The sequence below is a fragment of the Sorex fumeus genome, unplaced genomic scaffold, assembly GCF_029834395.1.
Source record: "Sorex fumeus unplaced genomic scaffold, SorFum_2.1 ptg000002l, whole genome shotgun sequence".
In the NCBI taxonomy this organism is placed as follows: Eukaryota; Metazoa; Chordata; class Mammalia; order Eulipotyphla; family Soricidae; genus Sorex; species Sorex fumeus.
In genome coordinates this window covers 20,487,336-20,506,326 of record NW_026606059.1, presented here as the reverse complement: position 1 = coordinate 20,506,326, position 18,991 = coordinate 20,487,336, and the positions used below count along the sequence as shown (strand labels likewise).

The 18,991-nt window shown below is 37.4% G+C and overlaps 1 protein-coding gene across 1 annotated transcript in view; it reads left to right on the top strand.

Annotated features, from left to right (window-relative positions):
• The window catches only part of STMN2 (stathmin 2), a 49,017-nt gene that overhangs the window by 11,315 nt on the left and 18,711 nt on the right, over positions 1–18,991 (top strand). Inside the window, exons 2-3 of the mRNA XM_056134480.1 lie at positions 15,038–15,133; positions 18,309–18,481. Of these exons, the coding sequence (XP_055990455.1) occupies positions 15,038–15,133; positions 18,309–18,481 (269 nt within the window). The remainder of the gene's footprint in view (positions 1–15,037; positions 15,134–18,308; positions 18,482–18,991) is intronic.

The window sequence follows — 18,991 nt, the reverse complement described above, 5'->3', positions numbered from 1 at the left end:
TATAAATGTAAGAGGTTCATTTTAAATTGTCCTTAAGTAAAGGTGGATGTTTCAGTTATGAAAATATCAGCCGATGCATATAGAATGAGCAAAGGGAGAACAGGAAGCATAGTCAGGAACTGGGACATTTTGCTCCTTAAAAAGCTACTAAATAATTTAAATCAATAAAATTTTGACTGAAGACAAGATGTCTGACATTTAGAAGGGCTTGTGCTCAGGTGAAATGTGTGGATATTTCAGATTTTTTTCTCCATGGATGAATATTGGTTTAGAATTAAGTATATCACCCAAAGTTTTATTAGCATCCAACCACAACCATTTTCCTCCCTACTTTCTTTCGATGGCAGCTTCCAAGCTGAGAGACATGTTTGGGTAAATGAATGCCTCAGCAAACAGGCACAGAAAATGTGGAGCCAGCCAGCAGTGAAACGCAGTAGACATTTTTCTTCTGGTGCCATGTTTACCTTTGGCTGGCACCACCTTGACATTCTCTATTCTCTTAGTCCACTTCCTTGAGTAATTCTACAAGCCCACTTGAGACAAAAACAAGCCAAGCTTACTTGGGCTTAAGCTGTCTTCAAAAACCGAAAGTGAAAGGAGGGGCCAGGGTGATAGTCCTGCAGGGATGGTGCTAACCTTAAACGGAGTTGACCTGGGCTCCATCCCAGCATCCCATGGTCCCCCAAGCATTGTCAGGAGGACTTCTTGAGCACTGCCACGTGTAACCCAAAAAGAAAGCAAAACAAAAAATGTCAAACAAAAGAAAGTACTGGGTTCATAGCTTAATTAGTAGAGCAAATGCCTAATAGGCAAGAGGTCCCAAGTTTGATTCTTGGCACCATCCGACACTTGACCATCAGCCTTGGCTGAGCATCACTGCCTGCGCCTTCTTCAGCACTGCCAGGCTTGGCCCCTACTAATAAAAAAGTGGAGCTCTGTGTAACAAGAAAACCAGTTTGTCAGTAGAACTTAAAACAGCAAATTTTTTATGAATGTTAAAAGTAGTACTGTAAAAAACTTCCAAAAAATCTTCCTGGGCCAGGAAACATCACTGTTAGATATGAAGAGAGGTATAGCTGAGCAGAGGTGAGTCTTTGCTTGGCATTAGATGCATACGGTTTTGAGTACAGGTCCATTGTTACCCTTGAACTAATGATAATTTTATAGCACAGTTTTCTTAATTATGAAATAAGAAAAATAATGCCACCTAATCTTTTAAGGAGATTAAGGAAGCAATCGAATGTTAGTATTTTGTCCTTAAAAATATTGGATAGGAGTGATAGTACAGCAGGTAGGGTACTTGCTTGCACACAACATGAGTTTAATCCTCGACACTCCATACGGTCCCCCGAGCTCTGCCAGGAGTGATCTGTGAGCACGAAGCCAGGAGTAAGCCCTGAGCACTGTTGGGTGTGGCTCAAACATAAACAGACCAAAAGTTAAATCCTCTTCCTTCACCTGCTAGGTGGATGATAATAATGTTAAATAAAAAATATCTAGCTTCTAAGTTCTTACACTTAGTGAACTTCTACATGCAATAACTAATCTCGATTTACTTAGAATTTAGGAAATGGTCATTATGCGTAGTTCTATGTAGTGGAGGGAGAATTCATTATGTATAAAGGATATATATAAATATAATATTATAATAATAATATAAATAATATATATGCTTTATATGTATATGTAGTACACCTGCATTTAGGGAAGCCATCTGGAACTCTTGCCAATGTAGAACACCTGCTAAGCAGTCCATCCTGAGTGATGTCAGAATTAACCAGGATTGTGTTTGTCTTCTCAGATCTCTCTGCCATGTTTCATAGTTCATGCTATTTCATATACATATTAATCTTCAATAAAAACTCACCCTTCTTGCCTACTCATAAGCTTATCACCATAAAATATCACATTTAGTATGAGTGAAAATTAACTTCTAAAGTAGCAATATGCGAAAAGTCTGCACTGAGATCTTTTGAAGAATAGGAAAAGGAGAGCTATAGGAACACATACAAACACACAGATTTTCATGTTCATAAAAGTTTATTCACCACCAGTTACACCCAAATCCCACATCATGTGGACCTTGCACTGCATTCCATACCAACCTGTCCAGTCTCTTCTATTCTGAGAAATCAAAGGAACATAGCATGCATCTGTGACTTCTAACTTTGCATCTGACTTTATGAAGGTTTAAGGGAGGATAATTGGCTGCCAGCATAAAGCAGCATTTTAGCTATTTTGCTTTGCCTTGAAATCACTGATGCATATAAAAGCGTGGCACATAAACTAGGAATTTATGCCATAACTGCAGGCATATTAATAGAGATGTGTGCTTACAATTACTAGCATAGTCCTTGCTCAGATTCAACACAGTTGGTAATAACAATCTACAAACCAAATTCTCGATATTTTTAACATTTATATGCCATAAAATATAGATGATAAAATAGGCTCCTACTTCTCATAAACAAGGGTTTATGAGAAAGAAAAAGGTTTATAAGAAAGCATCAAAAACATCTCAGTTCTACATGGTCATAATATATTGCACTAGGTAAAAGAATTCAGCTATAAGGAAAAAGCAGACATCATTCCCTTTAAAAAAAATTCAGAACTGCCTCACTAAAGCAAAAAGATAGTGAGAAAAAGAAATGCATCTCTTCTATCAATCAAAAATTTGTTTTTAAAATAGTGTAGTAATGGGGCTGGAGAGATAGCACAGCGGGCAGGGTGTCTGCCTTGCACGCGGCCAACCCGTGTTCGATTCCCAGCATCCCATATGGTCCCCTGAGCACCGCCAGGAGTAACTCCTGAGTGCAGAGCCAGGAGTAACTCCTGTGCATTGCCAGGCGTGACCCAAAAAGCAAAAAAAAAAAAAAAATTTAGTAGTAATAAATCAAATAAGAGAAAACGACAGAGTGGAAGCATTCAACCTGTCTCCTTTCTTTTGTTGCTCCCTTTTGTACAAAGAGTTGAGTTAGTATTGTGAGTATAAGTTTTTGAGGTAAATATGGGAGGGTTTTCTTATTTTTTTTACCTGGGAACAAAGCTACTGCTAATGTCATTCTGAAATGATTGGCAGAGCTGTCACTATGGAATAAGGACTAAGAGGAAAAAGCTTGCAGAAATATTCAGATGTAGCATAAAATGAAGCTAGAAAACTTAGTGGAAAGAAGATTTGCTATCAACCTGGCTCCAGCATCTGGTCTACTTCCCCCCTACGTATGTAGTCTCACTGGTGAAGCCACATAGACCACAATCACACACACAGACTGCAGGTATCACTTGCAGTTGGAAGCCCATCACTGCCTGGGTACCAGTTAAGAAAAATCACTCCCACATGCTCCAACACTTGGGAGAAAATACTGACTATACTAACTAAGACATTTTCCTGAAAAGTCTTACATATATTTTGGAACAAATGATTACAGTCAATAAAAATAGCAGAATTAAGGGTTAAACTATGTGAAATAAATAGGTAGAATCTTTGAAAGGAGGATAAATTCAAAGGCCACTAGAAATGAAAAAAATTGATTTAGTTCTGTTTTTAGGAAGATACAAGTCAGCCTTAAGGACATTGGATCACCACCATCAGATATTCCTGCACCAATCTTTAACACATTTCTGGATCTGAGATGCTTTGCCCTGCTCTATTATTTGGCAAACTTTTTGAAATTGTGAACATATTCTAAAGCACTTCTTTTTATGAGAAATATTTATGCTGGATAAATCTGGAGAAATAGAAGAAAAATTAAAACCAACTTTGTAACTTCTGTCGGTAACAAGTTGGGTTTATTTTTTTAATATCGGCAACTTACAACACCAGATTCAAATTCATATTCACCTATGTAGCTCACATATTTAATTCTATCTTTGCCTTCAGTTTTTAGTTGGGAATGTTCGTGACCAAGTCATATGGTAATTGTTGTCACAAATAAAATAAAGCACATAGGTTATTGCAATCTCACACAGACTGTGGTACTAACATACAGTCCTCATACCTTGAGAGAATGTCATGAATTTAAAAAGAGTTCCAGATGGCTTCCCTAAAGCTTATATTTTATGCATCACTTACTCTGCCTAAATTCCAAGGTTTTAAAAAAATGAAAATTTGCAAAACAAAAGTATGACAAGTATTTTCTTTGAATTGGAAAAATATTTAAATATGAAAAGTATTTTCTTTTATTGAAAAATGCAATGGCTTCAAATAATTTCTTTTTAAGAAAGTGAGAATGTGGGTCTCACTCTGATATCACATATGGTCCCCTGAGTCCTGCCAGGAGTGACCCCTGAGTACAGCTGGTTGTGACCCCAAAATAAAGCAAAACCAAATAAAGGTAAGAATATGGCTCACTACATGCAAGCTTCTTGTGTATGTGCCTCCAGACTCAGTTCATAGCACCACAAAAGAACATATAACAGAAGTCATATTTAACTAAACCTTTATAGTCATAAACTTCCAAGACATGAAAATTGAAAGTACCGATAAGAGAAGGCTAAAAGATCTCTGAAGTTCATTTATTTAATTTATTGCTATAGCATAATGGGTAGGTCATTTGCCTTGCATGCGGTTGACCTGGATTCAATTCCTTCGCCCCTCTCGGAGAGCCCAGCAAGCTACCGAGAGTATCCTGACCACACGGCAAAACCTGGCAAGTTACCCGAGATGTATTCGATATGCCAAAAACAGTAACAACAAGTCTCACAATGGAGACGTTATTGGTGCCCGCTTGAGAAAATCAACGAACAACAGGAGGATAATGCTAATCTTTATTTTTAAGAACTTTAAGCTTAAGTTCTCAAACTTAAAAGCCTAAAGTTCTGAGGAGACTTTAAATATATAACCCCAAGAGCCATCTGATACTTTCTAATCAGTAATGTGGGATTTGCTACTATACATGAACATGTTTTAGATGGAAAGAGTCGCAAAACATTCCATGATTTTGAGAACTAAAAGAGAAATGTCATTTTAAATGAAAATCCCATAGCCGAGGGACTTCTGAAAGTATTACAGACCACACACACATAGGACTGACAGACAAAAGCACTAACAGTGATCACCCCTCTGAAGATATCCCAGCAACCTGCTCTCCTGTAGGTCTAGTCTCCTGTAGGTCATGGAGAATTTGCTTCCCAAAAGGAAGTAAAATATGTGATCTCTTGAAAGACTACCCCTAAGTACTTTGGAAGAAGAACTTGAAGACTTTCTGAATCGCACAAAAGGAAAAATGATGGCAGCAGTGAAAATAAATTTTATCAACCAACAACCAACAACAAAATATGTGCCACAGGAATTGGAAACTGGAGCACAAAATTATCAAAGATTGAGTTTTTAAAAGCCCTCCTCTGACTTATATTCATTACAGCACCTTTCCTACTTCTGTTTTTCCATTTTGACCCGGCCACCACCTCACTACGTGCTCCCAGAGTGAGCCTTTAAAGAAATAAGGTGATGGGGCTGGAGTGATAGCACAGCAGGTAGGGCATTTGCCTTGCAAGCGGGCGTCCCAGGTTTGATTCCCAGCAATCCATATGGTCCCCTGAGCACCGCCAGGAGCAACTCCTGAGTGCAGAGCCAGGAGTAACCCCTGTGCATCGCCGGGTGTGACCCAAAAAGCAAAAAATAATAATAATAAAAAAGAAATAAGGTGATTAGATCTGATTCCTTCATCTCTAAAATAAAAAATAATATTAAATAATTTAGGAAATGTTAGTAGCTCCTTTAAAGTCCAAAATATTATGGCTATGATTACCATTTGCATTAGACACAATGGAAGCTGATTCATTTAAACATATCTGTGGTAGTGAACTTAAGTCAAGGTTTTTGAGAAATGATGCTCACCAATTCATGAAAACAGGAATGCAAAATGCAATAACCAAAACAAACTAGTCAAAACATCCATCTCAGTATGTTTCCTTGAGGTGTGAATAATTCTCCTGATCTCTCAGTTATTATTATTGTTTGTTATGTACAGGTTAAATGTGCAGCAAAATCTACCTATAAAAGAACACATTAATTTTATACATCTTTCCTGAATTTTTGTGCTAATTATCAATTTCAATATTCATTTTAATATCTTTATCTTAGTAGCCTTTGCTTTAATTATATACAGTTTAATTTATATTAAGATAATTTATACAAGGTAATTTATATGTTTGGCAGGGAAATAAATATAATAACAAATCTATATTTTTCATAGCATAAGAAAAAATTCATTGATGCCATTAAAATTTACTCTTAGAAGAACTCTGATTTCAAAATACCCAGAAGAAACAAAAATAATTTTTTAAAAAATTTTATAAAACTACTCCTGGCTGAAGTTATTATTTTTTATAGGTTGATCTTAAATATTTTATATTTTAATCTTATTTGGAATGGTAGTAAGACAAAAATGACTGTGAAATGTTATGGCCTCAGACACATTACATTCCTTGTTTTGAACATTGCTTTTCATTTCTTGCAGAAAATTACACTAATTAAAATTCTAGCATATGATCTGATGAATCCAATTTTAGAAAATGAGTCCATAAAATAGCTTAAGGAAATAGCCTTCATATTCCAAAACAAAATCAATTTTCATAGCATGTCTAGGTTAACCTGAAGGGTTTCTTTCATGCTGTTTAGTTTCCTTGAAAATAGCTGCTGAAGATAACCATGCTGTGAAGTCATATTAGAATGCTTCCCGTTTGTTTGTTGGAAAGACCTCCTGTTATTCCCATGCATATTCCCCAGAGGTTCTAACAAATAATACTACTACAATCATCTTTTTAATAGCTTCGGTTCTAAACCTTGACACTGTCTATATATCCTGTTTTCTTAAACCTTTAACATATAAACATAAAATTTGTCTGAATACATAAGAATGACTACCAAAGCCGCAAGTCTTATTTTCTTTTAGGGGAGATACCTGAATGCTCAACTTTATTTCATTGCACCAGTTATATAAGCATATAATGCAGTTGTTTCAATGGATGATGAACACTGTTGTGAATGAGTTTTGATCATCCAAATTTTATGGAGCTACTGAATCAATGTTGCATACTTTTTTTTACAAAATTTCATTGAGTGAGACTGAAATTCTCCTTTGATTTTTAGAAGCAATCAAAATATTATTCCTACTTGAAACTTTCAGGACCTTGATTAAAATACTTGTCTTTATTATTTATATGCCATACATTTCCTAATATATTTGGGAGATTTCTCTAAGTATAATTTATGTATAACCCATGTAAGGATTCTATTCAAATTAAACCTTATATGTCATTTGGAAATAATACCAAGTTAAAATGCTTCTTTCATTCACCATTGATGATAGTAGCTATTATAAATAGTATTGATTTTTCTGAGGTCCACCCAGATTTAAACAACAAATAGTTATTTGAACATGTTGAAACTTTACCCATGCTAAGGAAAGTAGTGCTTTATGTCTCTCTTTTAAAAATAAGATTTGAATAAATTTTAGATTAGCAAATTTCTTATTATGGAAGAATTAAATCACAATATGATTGTAGAACTCTTCACATGAAATGCTGCCGAGTTCCTGTTCAATTCTACTGTTATTTATATAAAGTAACATATTCCATTATATGAAGATAGGCTATCTCTATCTCTTATATCCTTTAAGATTCTTGTATCTATATTCTCAGTATCTAAAACACTGGTTTATTCAAAGTGAAATCTATCTGATAGTCAGAATCTTACTTTTCTTTCAATTTCTAATTTGCAATATGTAGCTTGCATTTTCAGTTTCTGAAAGCCCATCTTTTCACTGAAAAAAAAATTCATCACGTATGCAGTCATTGGTCACTTTATTCAATTCAAAAACACCAGGTAAAGCCAGACTAAATTCTAAAATACCTGTGAAATAGAAATCACGGTTTTCTTTCTAGAGAAAACAAGCAACAACGTGAAGTAGGAAAATAGTAAAGTATCATTGGTGACTGAGACTTACTTAAATTCTAGAAATTGACCCTATATATATGTAATAATCATTCTGCATAGAAAGTATTGCTAGTTTTGCTGAATTACTAATACATGCATGGCCAGAGGGATAATACGAAAGGTAAGACACTCACCTTGCCAAAGGGCAGTCCTAATTTGAACCCCTAGCACCACATTGAACCCCTAGCACCCACCACTCAAGCGCCGGCAGGGATCCCTTCTGAATATGGAGCCAGAAATAGTCCCTGAGCACCATAGGATGTGGCCCAATCCCTTCCCCCTTGGAAAAATAAAGAATGAGTACAATGTTTGATATTTTTTCCATTCTTCTTCCCAAAAATGAATATGGGGCTGGGGAGGGTGTGGAGATAGGTCAAGTAGTAGAAGACACGTCCACCACATGAGTGATTCTGAGTTTGAACTCCCAGTGTAGCATGTCCTTCCCCCAGCACTGCTGTGTATGTGACCCTGGTACATTGTGCATTGCTGGGTCTAATCACTGAACCATCTGGCCCCAAGTTACCCAAGCTCCACCGGATGTAGCCAAGTAACAAAAATTGTAAAAGATCTAAGTGCTACACTGAATCATTTGAGAGATAGAACTCAAGAAACATCATGGAAGTCTCAGCTGACAGTTGCCAGCTTAGGAGACTGCAGGGGAATGAAAAGGAGTCTTTTTAACATTATTTATTTATTTATTATTCAAGATAACATGACTACAATTATGTTAATGTTTATGCTTTTGGTGTACAAGGCTACACCTTCACTGTGACCAAAGGGATAAAGCTACACACACACACACACACACACACTCACACACACACACACACACACACACACACACACACCACACCACACCACACCACACTTGCGGTAGGTAACCTCTGCTCTATTGTCAGAGCCCAAGGTTTCATTTTCCTTGGACACTGTACATTCCCTTGCTTTGTTCTTTATATACCACATATGCCTGAGATCATGTGGTTTTTGTCCTTCAAGAGAAGTCATTTTACTTAGAACTTTAAGTCAGAGGGAAGATGTGCTGGTTTTGTATCATTTAAGTTTCAAACAATCTAGCTATCATCTTGGATTATTCCTACTTAAGAAAAAATAATAATAGGGAGCTGGAGTGATAGCACAGCGGGTAGGGCGTTTGCCTTGCACGCGGCTGACCCGGGTTCGATTCCCAGTATCCCATATGGTCCTCCGAGCACCGCCAGGAGTAATTCCTGAGTGAAGAGCCAAGAGCACACCATCTGAGCATCGCCGGGTGTGACCTCCCCAAAAAAAAAGCAAAAAAAAAAAAAAGAAAGAAAAAGTAATAATATAGGGAACTTAAGAAAAAAATACCAGTCTTCAGAATTAACTTGATGTAGTACCTTGAAACAGAAAGCAGTACTTTCATTACTCCCGTAAACTGCAGTATCTTTTGGATCCCACATAGGACTGTAATAATTGCTCTTATCGGGGGAAGGAAAAAAAAGACTAGGTCCTAAATGATATAGGATGCATTCTCATTAAACTCAGCAATAGTTTTAAATGGAATTAAGAGTATGGTGAGGTGCTAGGTTGGTACAATTTACTGCTCTTATTACAATTTTGATCACAGGGGCTGATTCATGTCATCTAATTCCTTTTCCTTGTCATAATTGCTTTGCCAAGAATCAATCACATTGACGTTTAAAAGCCTCATATATTTCTGTAAAACCCAATGATGGGTGATATAGCCTTGACCTTCTTAAATGTCCCTTTATTTGATTTGATATGCATTCCTACAGAAAAAGTATGCTGCTTTGCTGATCAAAATATTAATCTTTAAATCTTCCCTGGTCACTTTAGCTTAGGAGGTCATAATTCTCAGGAGGAACGGTGAGTAGAATGAGTGTATACTGACTGAATCCATTTTAATACCATACCAATTAGCATTACATCATCTTAGCAAAAATATCCAGAACATTATCTCATTTGAGTGATTTTCTGAGCTGTTAAAATAGATCTTTAAACCTGAGAGTTATCCTTCATTTAGTTATTGAATTTTTAATTTCCTATTCATCACAAAAAGTTTTTTTAAGGTCCAAATTTAAACCAGTGTAGTATGCAAGTATTTCAAGTAGAAATATCTTGATTTTGTTTCATCTTACAAGGAGAAAGTCACTCTGTGAGGCTCCTTGATGAGATCACTGACTAAACTTTTAGAAGTGTCTGACCTCAGTCTCAGGACCCCAAAGCCACCCAGATCAACCCCCACCATCGAGATACACACTCACATTTATTCAATGATGTAGTTGGGATAAAGTTAAGAAAAATATCAGGAGGGTGAGTTATAGGGAAAAAGAAGCCTTTTTTAAGGGCTAAAGAGCAGCTAATTTCCTTCTAGGGCAGGACAGAAATGGAAGGAAAAGAGCATTGAGAGTTTGGAGAGCAGTGGGATTCAGTTTAATAATTGTGATTGTAAGTCTCAGGTCTTTTACAAACCACTTAGCAGAATCCCCTATTTCTCCCTTCTCTAAAGTCCATTTAAATCCTGACACCAGCTCCACAGCAACTGCCCTCAATTTCCCAGATCTTAAAAATGTCCCTATTTGAAAATGACTGATTTTCTTTCCCTACAAAAAGGAGTGCTTTTAGCTAATATTTACACAACTTGGCATGTTTCAATGAAATCTCAGAAAGTAATACAAATCTAGGAGCTGTAAAAAAAATTCAATAATAAATACAAAGGACCTTTATTCCTGCATTCTTTATATCATCTGTTTTTTTTCTTTATTTTCTGCTCAGATCTTTTAAATGAAGAAATTTGGGCTGTGTTCAGTTGAATATTGGGGCTGGAACGTTAAGACGCTTGTGGCTGACCCATTCCATCCCCAGAAATGCATATATTTCCATGAAGAAAGGAGGAAAGAGGAAATGCGAACTAACCTGCAAGTCAGCCACCCGGTCCTCTGAGGGACTGTGTTGTTAAGTGCATTAAGAAAATCGATGTATCAGAGCAATAACAAATAACCCACTCAGATTAGAAGGCATTGTCTTCCAAAGTACATTGACAACATTTCCAAAATATCCATGACTGTCTTTTCCTTGTTAATGGGAAGTCTAATAAATAATACTAATTTTCTAAATTCAACGTTAGTCAAAACTGAAGGTTTAAGGGGAACAGTGGGTAAAGAGCTTGCATTCCTTATGGTGGTTCCTCATATCCCTCCAGGGGGGACCCCTGAGTGCAGAGCCAGGGGTAAGCCCTGTGCATCATTAGGTGTGACCCAAAAAGGAAAGAAAAAAAGAAAATCCTGTCTACAGATGATTGTGATCATAAATACTTATCAATTGAAAGACTGCTTTAGGGGCTAGAGCAATAGCATAGCGGGTAGGGCGTTTGCCTTGCACGCGGCCAACCCAGGTTCGATTCCCAGCATCCCATATGGTCCCCTGAGCACCGCTGGGATGATTCCTGAGTGCAGAACCAGGAATAACCCCTGTGCATTGCCAGGTGTGACCCCAAAGGAAAAAAAAGCACCGCTTTAAAGTCAATGAGTAAGATTTCCAGCAATATTTATTAACTGTTTTCTGTTCAACCAAAATTTTGCTGTGAATATTTCACGGATGAATAAAGTATTTCGAATAATTTATACCTTAGAAAAGAGAACAGGGCCTGTCAAAACCCAGTGAATGACCCAAAGCAGTAAATGATCAAGTAAAACAATACATAATCAAGATTTTAGAGTACAGCCAGTTAAGAGATTGATGTGAGTAATAAGCACATATAAGAACAGAACACATATAAGAGGAGAAGGGCAAGAGTTATGATTCAAATTTAATAAGGACTTGAACACTTGAGAAATAGTAGAGGGGATGGAGGACTTACTTATACTTAGGTGACTGGTTTTATCTCCTGCATCTCAAAATGTTCCCTGAGCACTGCCGGGTCCAGGAGTTGGCCCTGAGCACAACTGGGTGTTAGCCACAAAACAAACAAGCGAAGCACTAAAAAATAAAAGAAATTGGTAGGATTTAGATCAGAGAAGAGGCAATACTACCTGGAGGAGAGTTGGGATATGGCACCTAGAAGAGACAAAGCTTAATTTAATTAGTTTAATTACAGAGGAACCTGTCATGATTTCTTTGAAGGCATGGTATCAAGAACCTTGGTTTCAAGATTATGATCAGCTATATCAATGAGAAATTTCAATGACTACTAGTGAATAGGTCATTGTCATTGATTTAAAAAAGAAGAAGAACAAAGTAAGGACTCTATTACAGAAATAATTCAGAGATTAATAGGGTTTTTTTTTTTTGGTTCCTGGACCACGTAGGGCAGGAAAGAACAGTTATCACACATTGTCAATTTTCATACACCCCTCTCTTCATTAGACCAAACATAGTTACAATGCAAGCAGTGACAGTATTGAAAATTATTACTAAATTCAAAAAATTGAGGACAGAGATGAGAGTGTTCGCTGCAGCAGGAAGATTTGTTCTTTCCTGGGAGATTGTACAGAGCTAACAGCTCTTGCCTGGCATGCTGCTAACCCCAAATTTGATTCCTGGTACCACATATGATCACCCAAGCATTACCAGGAGTGATACCTGAGCACAGACAGTTATGTCCCAATACCAATCCCAAAAGATAACATATTCCAATTTTTTAGGAATAAGAGAGTTATATTTAGAAAGTCTGAAAGGAGCTAAAAGAAAAAGAAGGAAGAAGAAAGTAAAAGGAAAGAATTAAAAACCCCAGGTTTTGATGTGGGCAATTCCAAAAAGGAATGAAAAATGCACGTTCAGGGGTTTAAAGGGCTTATTTTGTTTTGTTTTGTTTTTGCTAGAGTAGAGGGTGCTCAGGACCTAGTCCCAGCTCAGTGCTTGAGGGTCATTCCATGCGGTTGTTCACAAGATCATGCAGTGCCAGGAATTGGACCCGAGCTTCCTGGATGCATAGCACTCATTCTAACACAGTGAGATAGCTCTGATACCTCTTCTTTAAAGTTACTCTTTGAGATGGAAATTTCCTTCCTTTGTATTTGCTTTTGAAGTGGTCCTGACTAATAAAGCTCTTACCTTTTCCGTGTGCTTCTAATATGAGCTTAGGTTTGCAAAATATTTTGAATATCATAATGCTTTCTTTCACACATTAAAAAACAAGTACCAGACTACAAAGCCTTGCTCTTCTTGATACTAATTGATTCATATGATGTCATATTTTGAAATACAACATGTTTCTGGATGAAGCTGACTCACATTGAACTGTCATGTAAGTGTATTTGAATATTTATAAGAGACATGGTTTTGGAGAGAGACAAATAAGACCCCAAAAACAAAGGTTTCAGTTTTCTAATATTCCAAAAGTATCTGATAAAAATATAAATGTGTGTTGGCCGGACTACTATAGCACAAGGTAAATTGTGTTGCTTATCCTAAGGAAATAAGGGAAGTGTGAAGGTAGATTCCTTTAGAGAGACCCTTTGGAAGTGCTAAATTGAATCCTATGTAATATGACCGTGTTTGATTTTTGCATGTGGTTCAACATATGCAAGCATATCAAAGCCTTTTTACATGGAGAACTTTATCTTGGAAGCAGACTTACAAGGCCCACTGGCATTGGTGACATAGATTCATTTTATGCCTTTTTTTGTTTATTTTGGGGACACATCTGGTAGTGCACAAGGCTTACTCCTGGCTTTGTGCTCAGGGATCATTCCTCTTAGTGCTTAGGGACCGTAATTAGTGGCAGAGATCAAGCCAGGGTCAGCTGTGTGCCAGTCAACCTTAACCCCTGTACTGTACTTCAGATCCCTGATTTCCTGCATTTTTTCCAGAGATTTCAGTTTTATCACTGGTGACATCTGACAGGCTCTGTGGGCCAATTTTATTTACAAAATTAATGATATGGTAGGTGGGCAGGTGACTCAGTGATTTCTTAGAACCTCCTTAATTAAACTGTCTATAGCATTAAAGCTTTGGATGTCTGAGTTAGTTTCCCGTCAATAAAGCCTAAATGAATCTTCAGGGAATTCCTTGTCTTCCCAAGGCCCTTGGAACACTGTAATGATCAAAGGACCCTGCCAAGAGGCAGATGCTACCAATGAGGTTCATTATGTAGTTCTATCGCCATCTGTTTATACTCACTAGCTCACAAGTTCGTGTTTAACATCTATCACTTCCTTCCATTTTCCTTAATTGATTGGTCTCACTAACTAATCAACGGAAGTGAGAAGATGTTGCCTCCCTATCTCCATCTGGTCGTCACCTGTCCCAATGATAACCGATTAGATGCTTTCCAATATTACCTTCGCAGGAGGACTCCGAGAGGAGAAAGGGGAAATGAAGTGGGAAGGGAGGGGAAGAGGAAAAGAAGTCACTGTGTGAAATTTTGTAGATGTTTGGTGAGGTGGCCCCCTAAACTGAGTTATGCATCAAGGAAATGATCTCTTCACAAGACCTTAGATCCAGGCTTTTGGTATATAGGGAAGGAGGGAGAGATAAGACTTTTCTTATTAAGAAAAAGCAACAAACATAGTGCCCTGCTGGGTGGATCCGCATAACTATCCCGATGAATTCTCTGCCCCTCTGCAAATGAATGTGCGTGTTCATTCTAACTAAATCAGCCAGGATGCTTCCAGCATCTATACCACAGACCTGCATGCACCTCTGGTGTCTTTGCTTAATCTTCCTCCTGTTCTGCTGGAGGAAGATTTTTCTTTTTCTTTAACTCCCTTTCTATTACTTTTCACCTAAAGCTAGATATGCACCCCTCAGACTTCTGTTTCGATCTTTTTATTCATTTGTATTTTTTTTTCTTTTTGGGTCACTCCCAGCGATGTACAGGGCTTACTCCTGGCTCATGCACTCAGGAATTATTCCTGGCAGTAGCTCGGGGAACCATATGGGATGCTGGGAATCGAGCCTGGGTCAGACGCGCATGCAAGGCAAACACCCTACCCGCTGTGCTAACGCTCTGGCCCCTCATTGGATTTTGTGAAAGCAAATTCATGCCTCTAGCAATCGTCATCCTGCCGAGACTCTAATTATGCTTCTAGGGGAAAGAAGCATTTTGGTGTGAGATTCAGAAAATGACAAACACTGACCTCGAATCGTTTCTTTCAGCCTACAAGGAAAAAATGAAGGAGCTGTCCATGCTCTCGCTGATCTGCTCTTGCTTCTACCCAGAACCTCGCAACATCAACATCTACACTTACGATGGTGAGTTGTTTGCAACACAAGTTGCTTGCTCATGCTCGCCGACTGGGCGGAAAAGCTGGCGTGCCATCGTGTCTCGCAGTTCCTGATAGAATTTAATCAATAATTTGTAGATCTCACTTATCGACATAACTGTGTCGAGCTATTAGATTTTATTGATTTCCTATTGCTCCAAAGCCTTTTGGGTTGGATGCTACTCGCCGCTCGTCAATGTCTCTTAAGAAACAAGCCTCAGTGGCTATTAGTGGTGACATCCAGTGCTTCGTGGCTTTTCTTTGAAAAAGAATAGTATATGCTAAGCGGCAACTGCAGCAGACCGTAATTCGCCAGAAAATGCTGTATAGTTAGAAAACTCAGGAGAGAAAATCAAGAGTCATCCTTGTTTATATTTTAATGTCGTCTTTGCAAAGTTATGATGTTTACATTTTTGCACGTCAGGAAGGACTGCAGTTCAATAATAAACCTGACTTACGACCAAGGCCCCAGATAAAGGGAATTTTTAAAGAAAACCCTAAAGAATTGGCCTGGCTGTTAACTTACTAGCAGAGCAGTGCTGTAGGTTCCTTTTATCCTAATTCTTTGTGAGTTTGGTTTCCTTCTGGTCTCTGCTTTGCTCTGCATCACCTCAGACAATTCCCTTAGGTTCTCTGAGCCTTAGTTAACCCAGGAGCTTCCTTCCAGACAAAATTTGAGGTTTGATTGATTTAACGCAAGTCAGATAGCAAGCAAGCCTGGCCCCATGAATATTCTCAAATATGATCACTGTCCTTATCAATAATATCCTCTTAATTTCTGTCAACTCAATACAAATCTTAGTTTCAGTTATATATGTAGAAGACATCCACATGTGCTCAGTTATATGTGTCGAAGACATGCACATATGTTCACATGTGAAGACAAGGGAGTGTGTGGCAGTTAACACTTTCTGTGCCTTTAAAGCCCATTTCAGGATTATTTTCTTTCCAACATCATTCTATCTTGAACCAAGCATCATAATTGTGAATAGACTGTTTTGTAAGGAAATGTCATGGATGGTTTCTGTTTCCAACCAAACCCTTATCAGAATGCAAGTCCAACCCTATTTTGGTTAAAGCGCTCCACAAATGAACTAGATGGGATCTTTAATCTGCTCGATGCAGCTGTGACAAGTAACGCAGCAACATTTCTTCCACAATTCTAATACTGCATTCTGTGTCATCACTAAAGGCCCAAAAATAAACATGACAAGGCCTAATCTCCCAGAAACATAGTGTGGAGTAGAAGAGATTGACAATATACAAATAATGACAACATACAAATGACAATATACAATATACAAATAATACAAATAGTAAGTTAAAGTGTGGGTGCTTTCTAAGACAGAATTCCTACAAAGAGCAGTTATAGGATTGAGAAGACAATGGCAATTTCTTCTTGTTTAGGGATTGAACAGGGAAAAGAAGAAAGTCAGAAGTTCTGTGTAAGCTGTCATGGAAGCTGAATGGAGACAATTCAACACTGCTGATATAAAATTTCTAAAATTTATATTGAGAATTTCAAATTTCTGAAGTCTTTAACTCTGACTTGGATTTTATATTAAGAAATAATTTGAAAAGTATATTACTAGCAAAATTTTTAACATTATGAAAAATTGTTTCTATTTACAAATACTAAGTACCATGCCTGTGCTTTACACTTAGTATCCTTTGTTAGTTTTTGGAACAAATTTTACAAACAGTTTTGTTGAGGTATAACTGACAGTTCAGAGAGTTCATATTTAAAGTTTATAACATGACAAATTTAGGCAAGTATGTTTATCTTTTACTTGTCACAATGAAAAACATGTTCTTATCTCGTATTTTAGACAAAGCAATGAAAAATTAATAAATAAGAAATTAATAAACTGTATCAGTCTAGTAAATAAACTGTATCTGCTACTCAGAAATTAATAAACTATCAGTTTTGCACCGTCAATGAGAAATATTTGCTATTTGGATATAAACATAAGCAATTCTGATTACAGAGACCCAATCTGCTTAAAAGCCCATCATCGTATCAAATAAGCTCTTTCTGTTTGCTGATATTCTTTTCCATAGGTTTATAGAAGCTCTATGAAAACTTTTCTTAAGCTTTTTCCACTCTAGAGAAGTCCATATTATTATTATTATTTTTTGCTTTTTGGGTCACACCTGGAAATTCCCGGCTCTGCATTTAGGAATTATTCCTGGCGGTGCTCAGGGGACCATGTGAGATGCTGGGAATCGAACCTGGGTCAGCTGCGTGCCAGGCAAATGCCCTACCCGCTGTGCTATCGCTCCAACCCTCATATTGTTTTTTGAGCACATATCTCTCTCTCTTTCTCTTCCCTCACAGTTCTCAAAGTAAATGTCTTTAAATAAAACTATTTTGCTTGACTGAAAAAATAATGATTTAAATATTATGATCTAAAACCCACTCTATTTTCTAAAAACTGTTTTTAAATCTAAATATAAATTTTGATGGCAGAAAATTTTAAACATTTTGATGTCTGTGAAAATGTCACAGCATTTTCACTATATTTCTTGAATCAATTTTACCTATATTCTCTGTCAGCATTTAAGGGTTGAGGTAATTTCCTATTGTTACCTTGGATTTTATATGACCTCAATGTGCACTAACAAAGCTGTTAAAAGAGCATTAACTGAATCATAATAGTCACATCTAGAGGACTAATTCTCTCTCTTTTTTTTCCTTATGGCACTAGTCATCACATGCCTAAAAATACCACAAAACTGATTGCCAGATATAAAGAATTTTATCAAGTTAGAAATCACTTTGAGGTCAGGGATTGATAAAGATCCTATAATGTGACTTTAGAGCACTTTGAGGACATTTCGCCTGCGAAGGAATTTAGAGTGGAGAATCTTACTGATTTTCAAATACCTGGACTGGTACTTGGCAGACCATTCCTAAATATGCCAACCGGTATTCTACTTCTTTGAATACTTTGGAATTTCCCAACAAAACTATAGCTATTCCATTAAAATATAGTAATAATTATGCTAAATACAGAGGTCTTACATGATTAAAATAAGAGCCAATCATCACATACATTGTTTTATTCATATTTGCCAGAATGACATTTGCAAGAACTCAAATGTGTAAATTAGCTCTTACTTCATGCATATGTCTAACATTCTCAAAAAACTTTATCTTTCAGATATGGAAGTAAAGCAAATCAACAAACGTGCCTCTGGCCAGGCTTTTGAGCTGATCTTAAAGCCACCATCTCCCATCTCTGAAGCTCCACGAACTTTAGCTTCTCCAAAGAAGAAAGATCTGTCCTTGGAGGAGATCCAGAAAAAACTGGAGGCTGCAGAGGAAAGAAGAAAGGTAACTTCCCAGGGGTTCTCAAATGTGCCTCTTCCCCCTTTGTTTTCCCTCCTCCTTCCTTCCCTCTCCGCCACTCAGCCTCCCATTCTTTCCTCTTTTTTCCTCTTGCTCTTGTTTCCCTTCACCCACCTCCCTCCGTCCGTCTGTCCATCCCTCCCTCCCTCAGCTTCTATCCCAGTAGAGATTTCAGTACAGTTGCCCATGAATGCCATCACATGTATGTTTTCAAGACTCATAGAACCAGATTAGTGAGCGTAAAAATGCTGCTTTCAGGGTTAGCTTAAACCGGAGCTTTTCTACCCTCAGAGAACTACAATGCCTTGGTACACCCCCACCTATGACTTCTATTATAAAATGTTTCTCATTCTAATCCATCATGCATAAGCACTGCAAGTAAAGCATGTTCTTGGACAACAATTCTGGGGGAACAGGAATGAGATGTCTACCTCTTACATCTTATCCTGTCCCCAGTCAGTGGGAGCTTGCCCTGTCTCCCAGCCTACCCTTGAT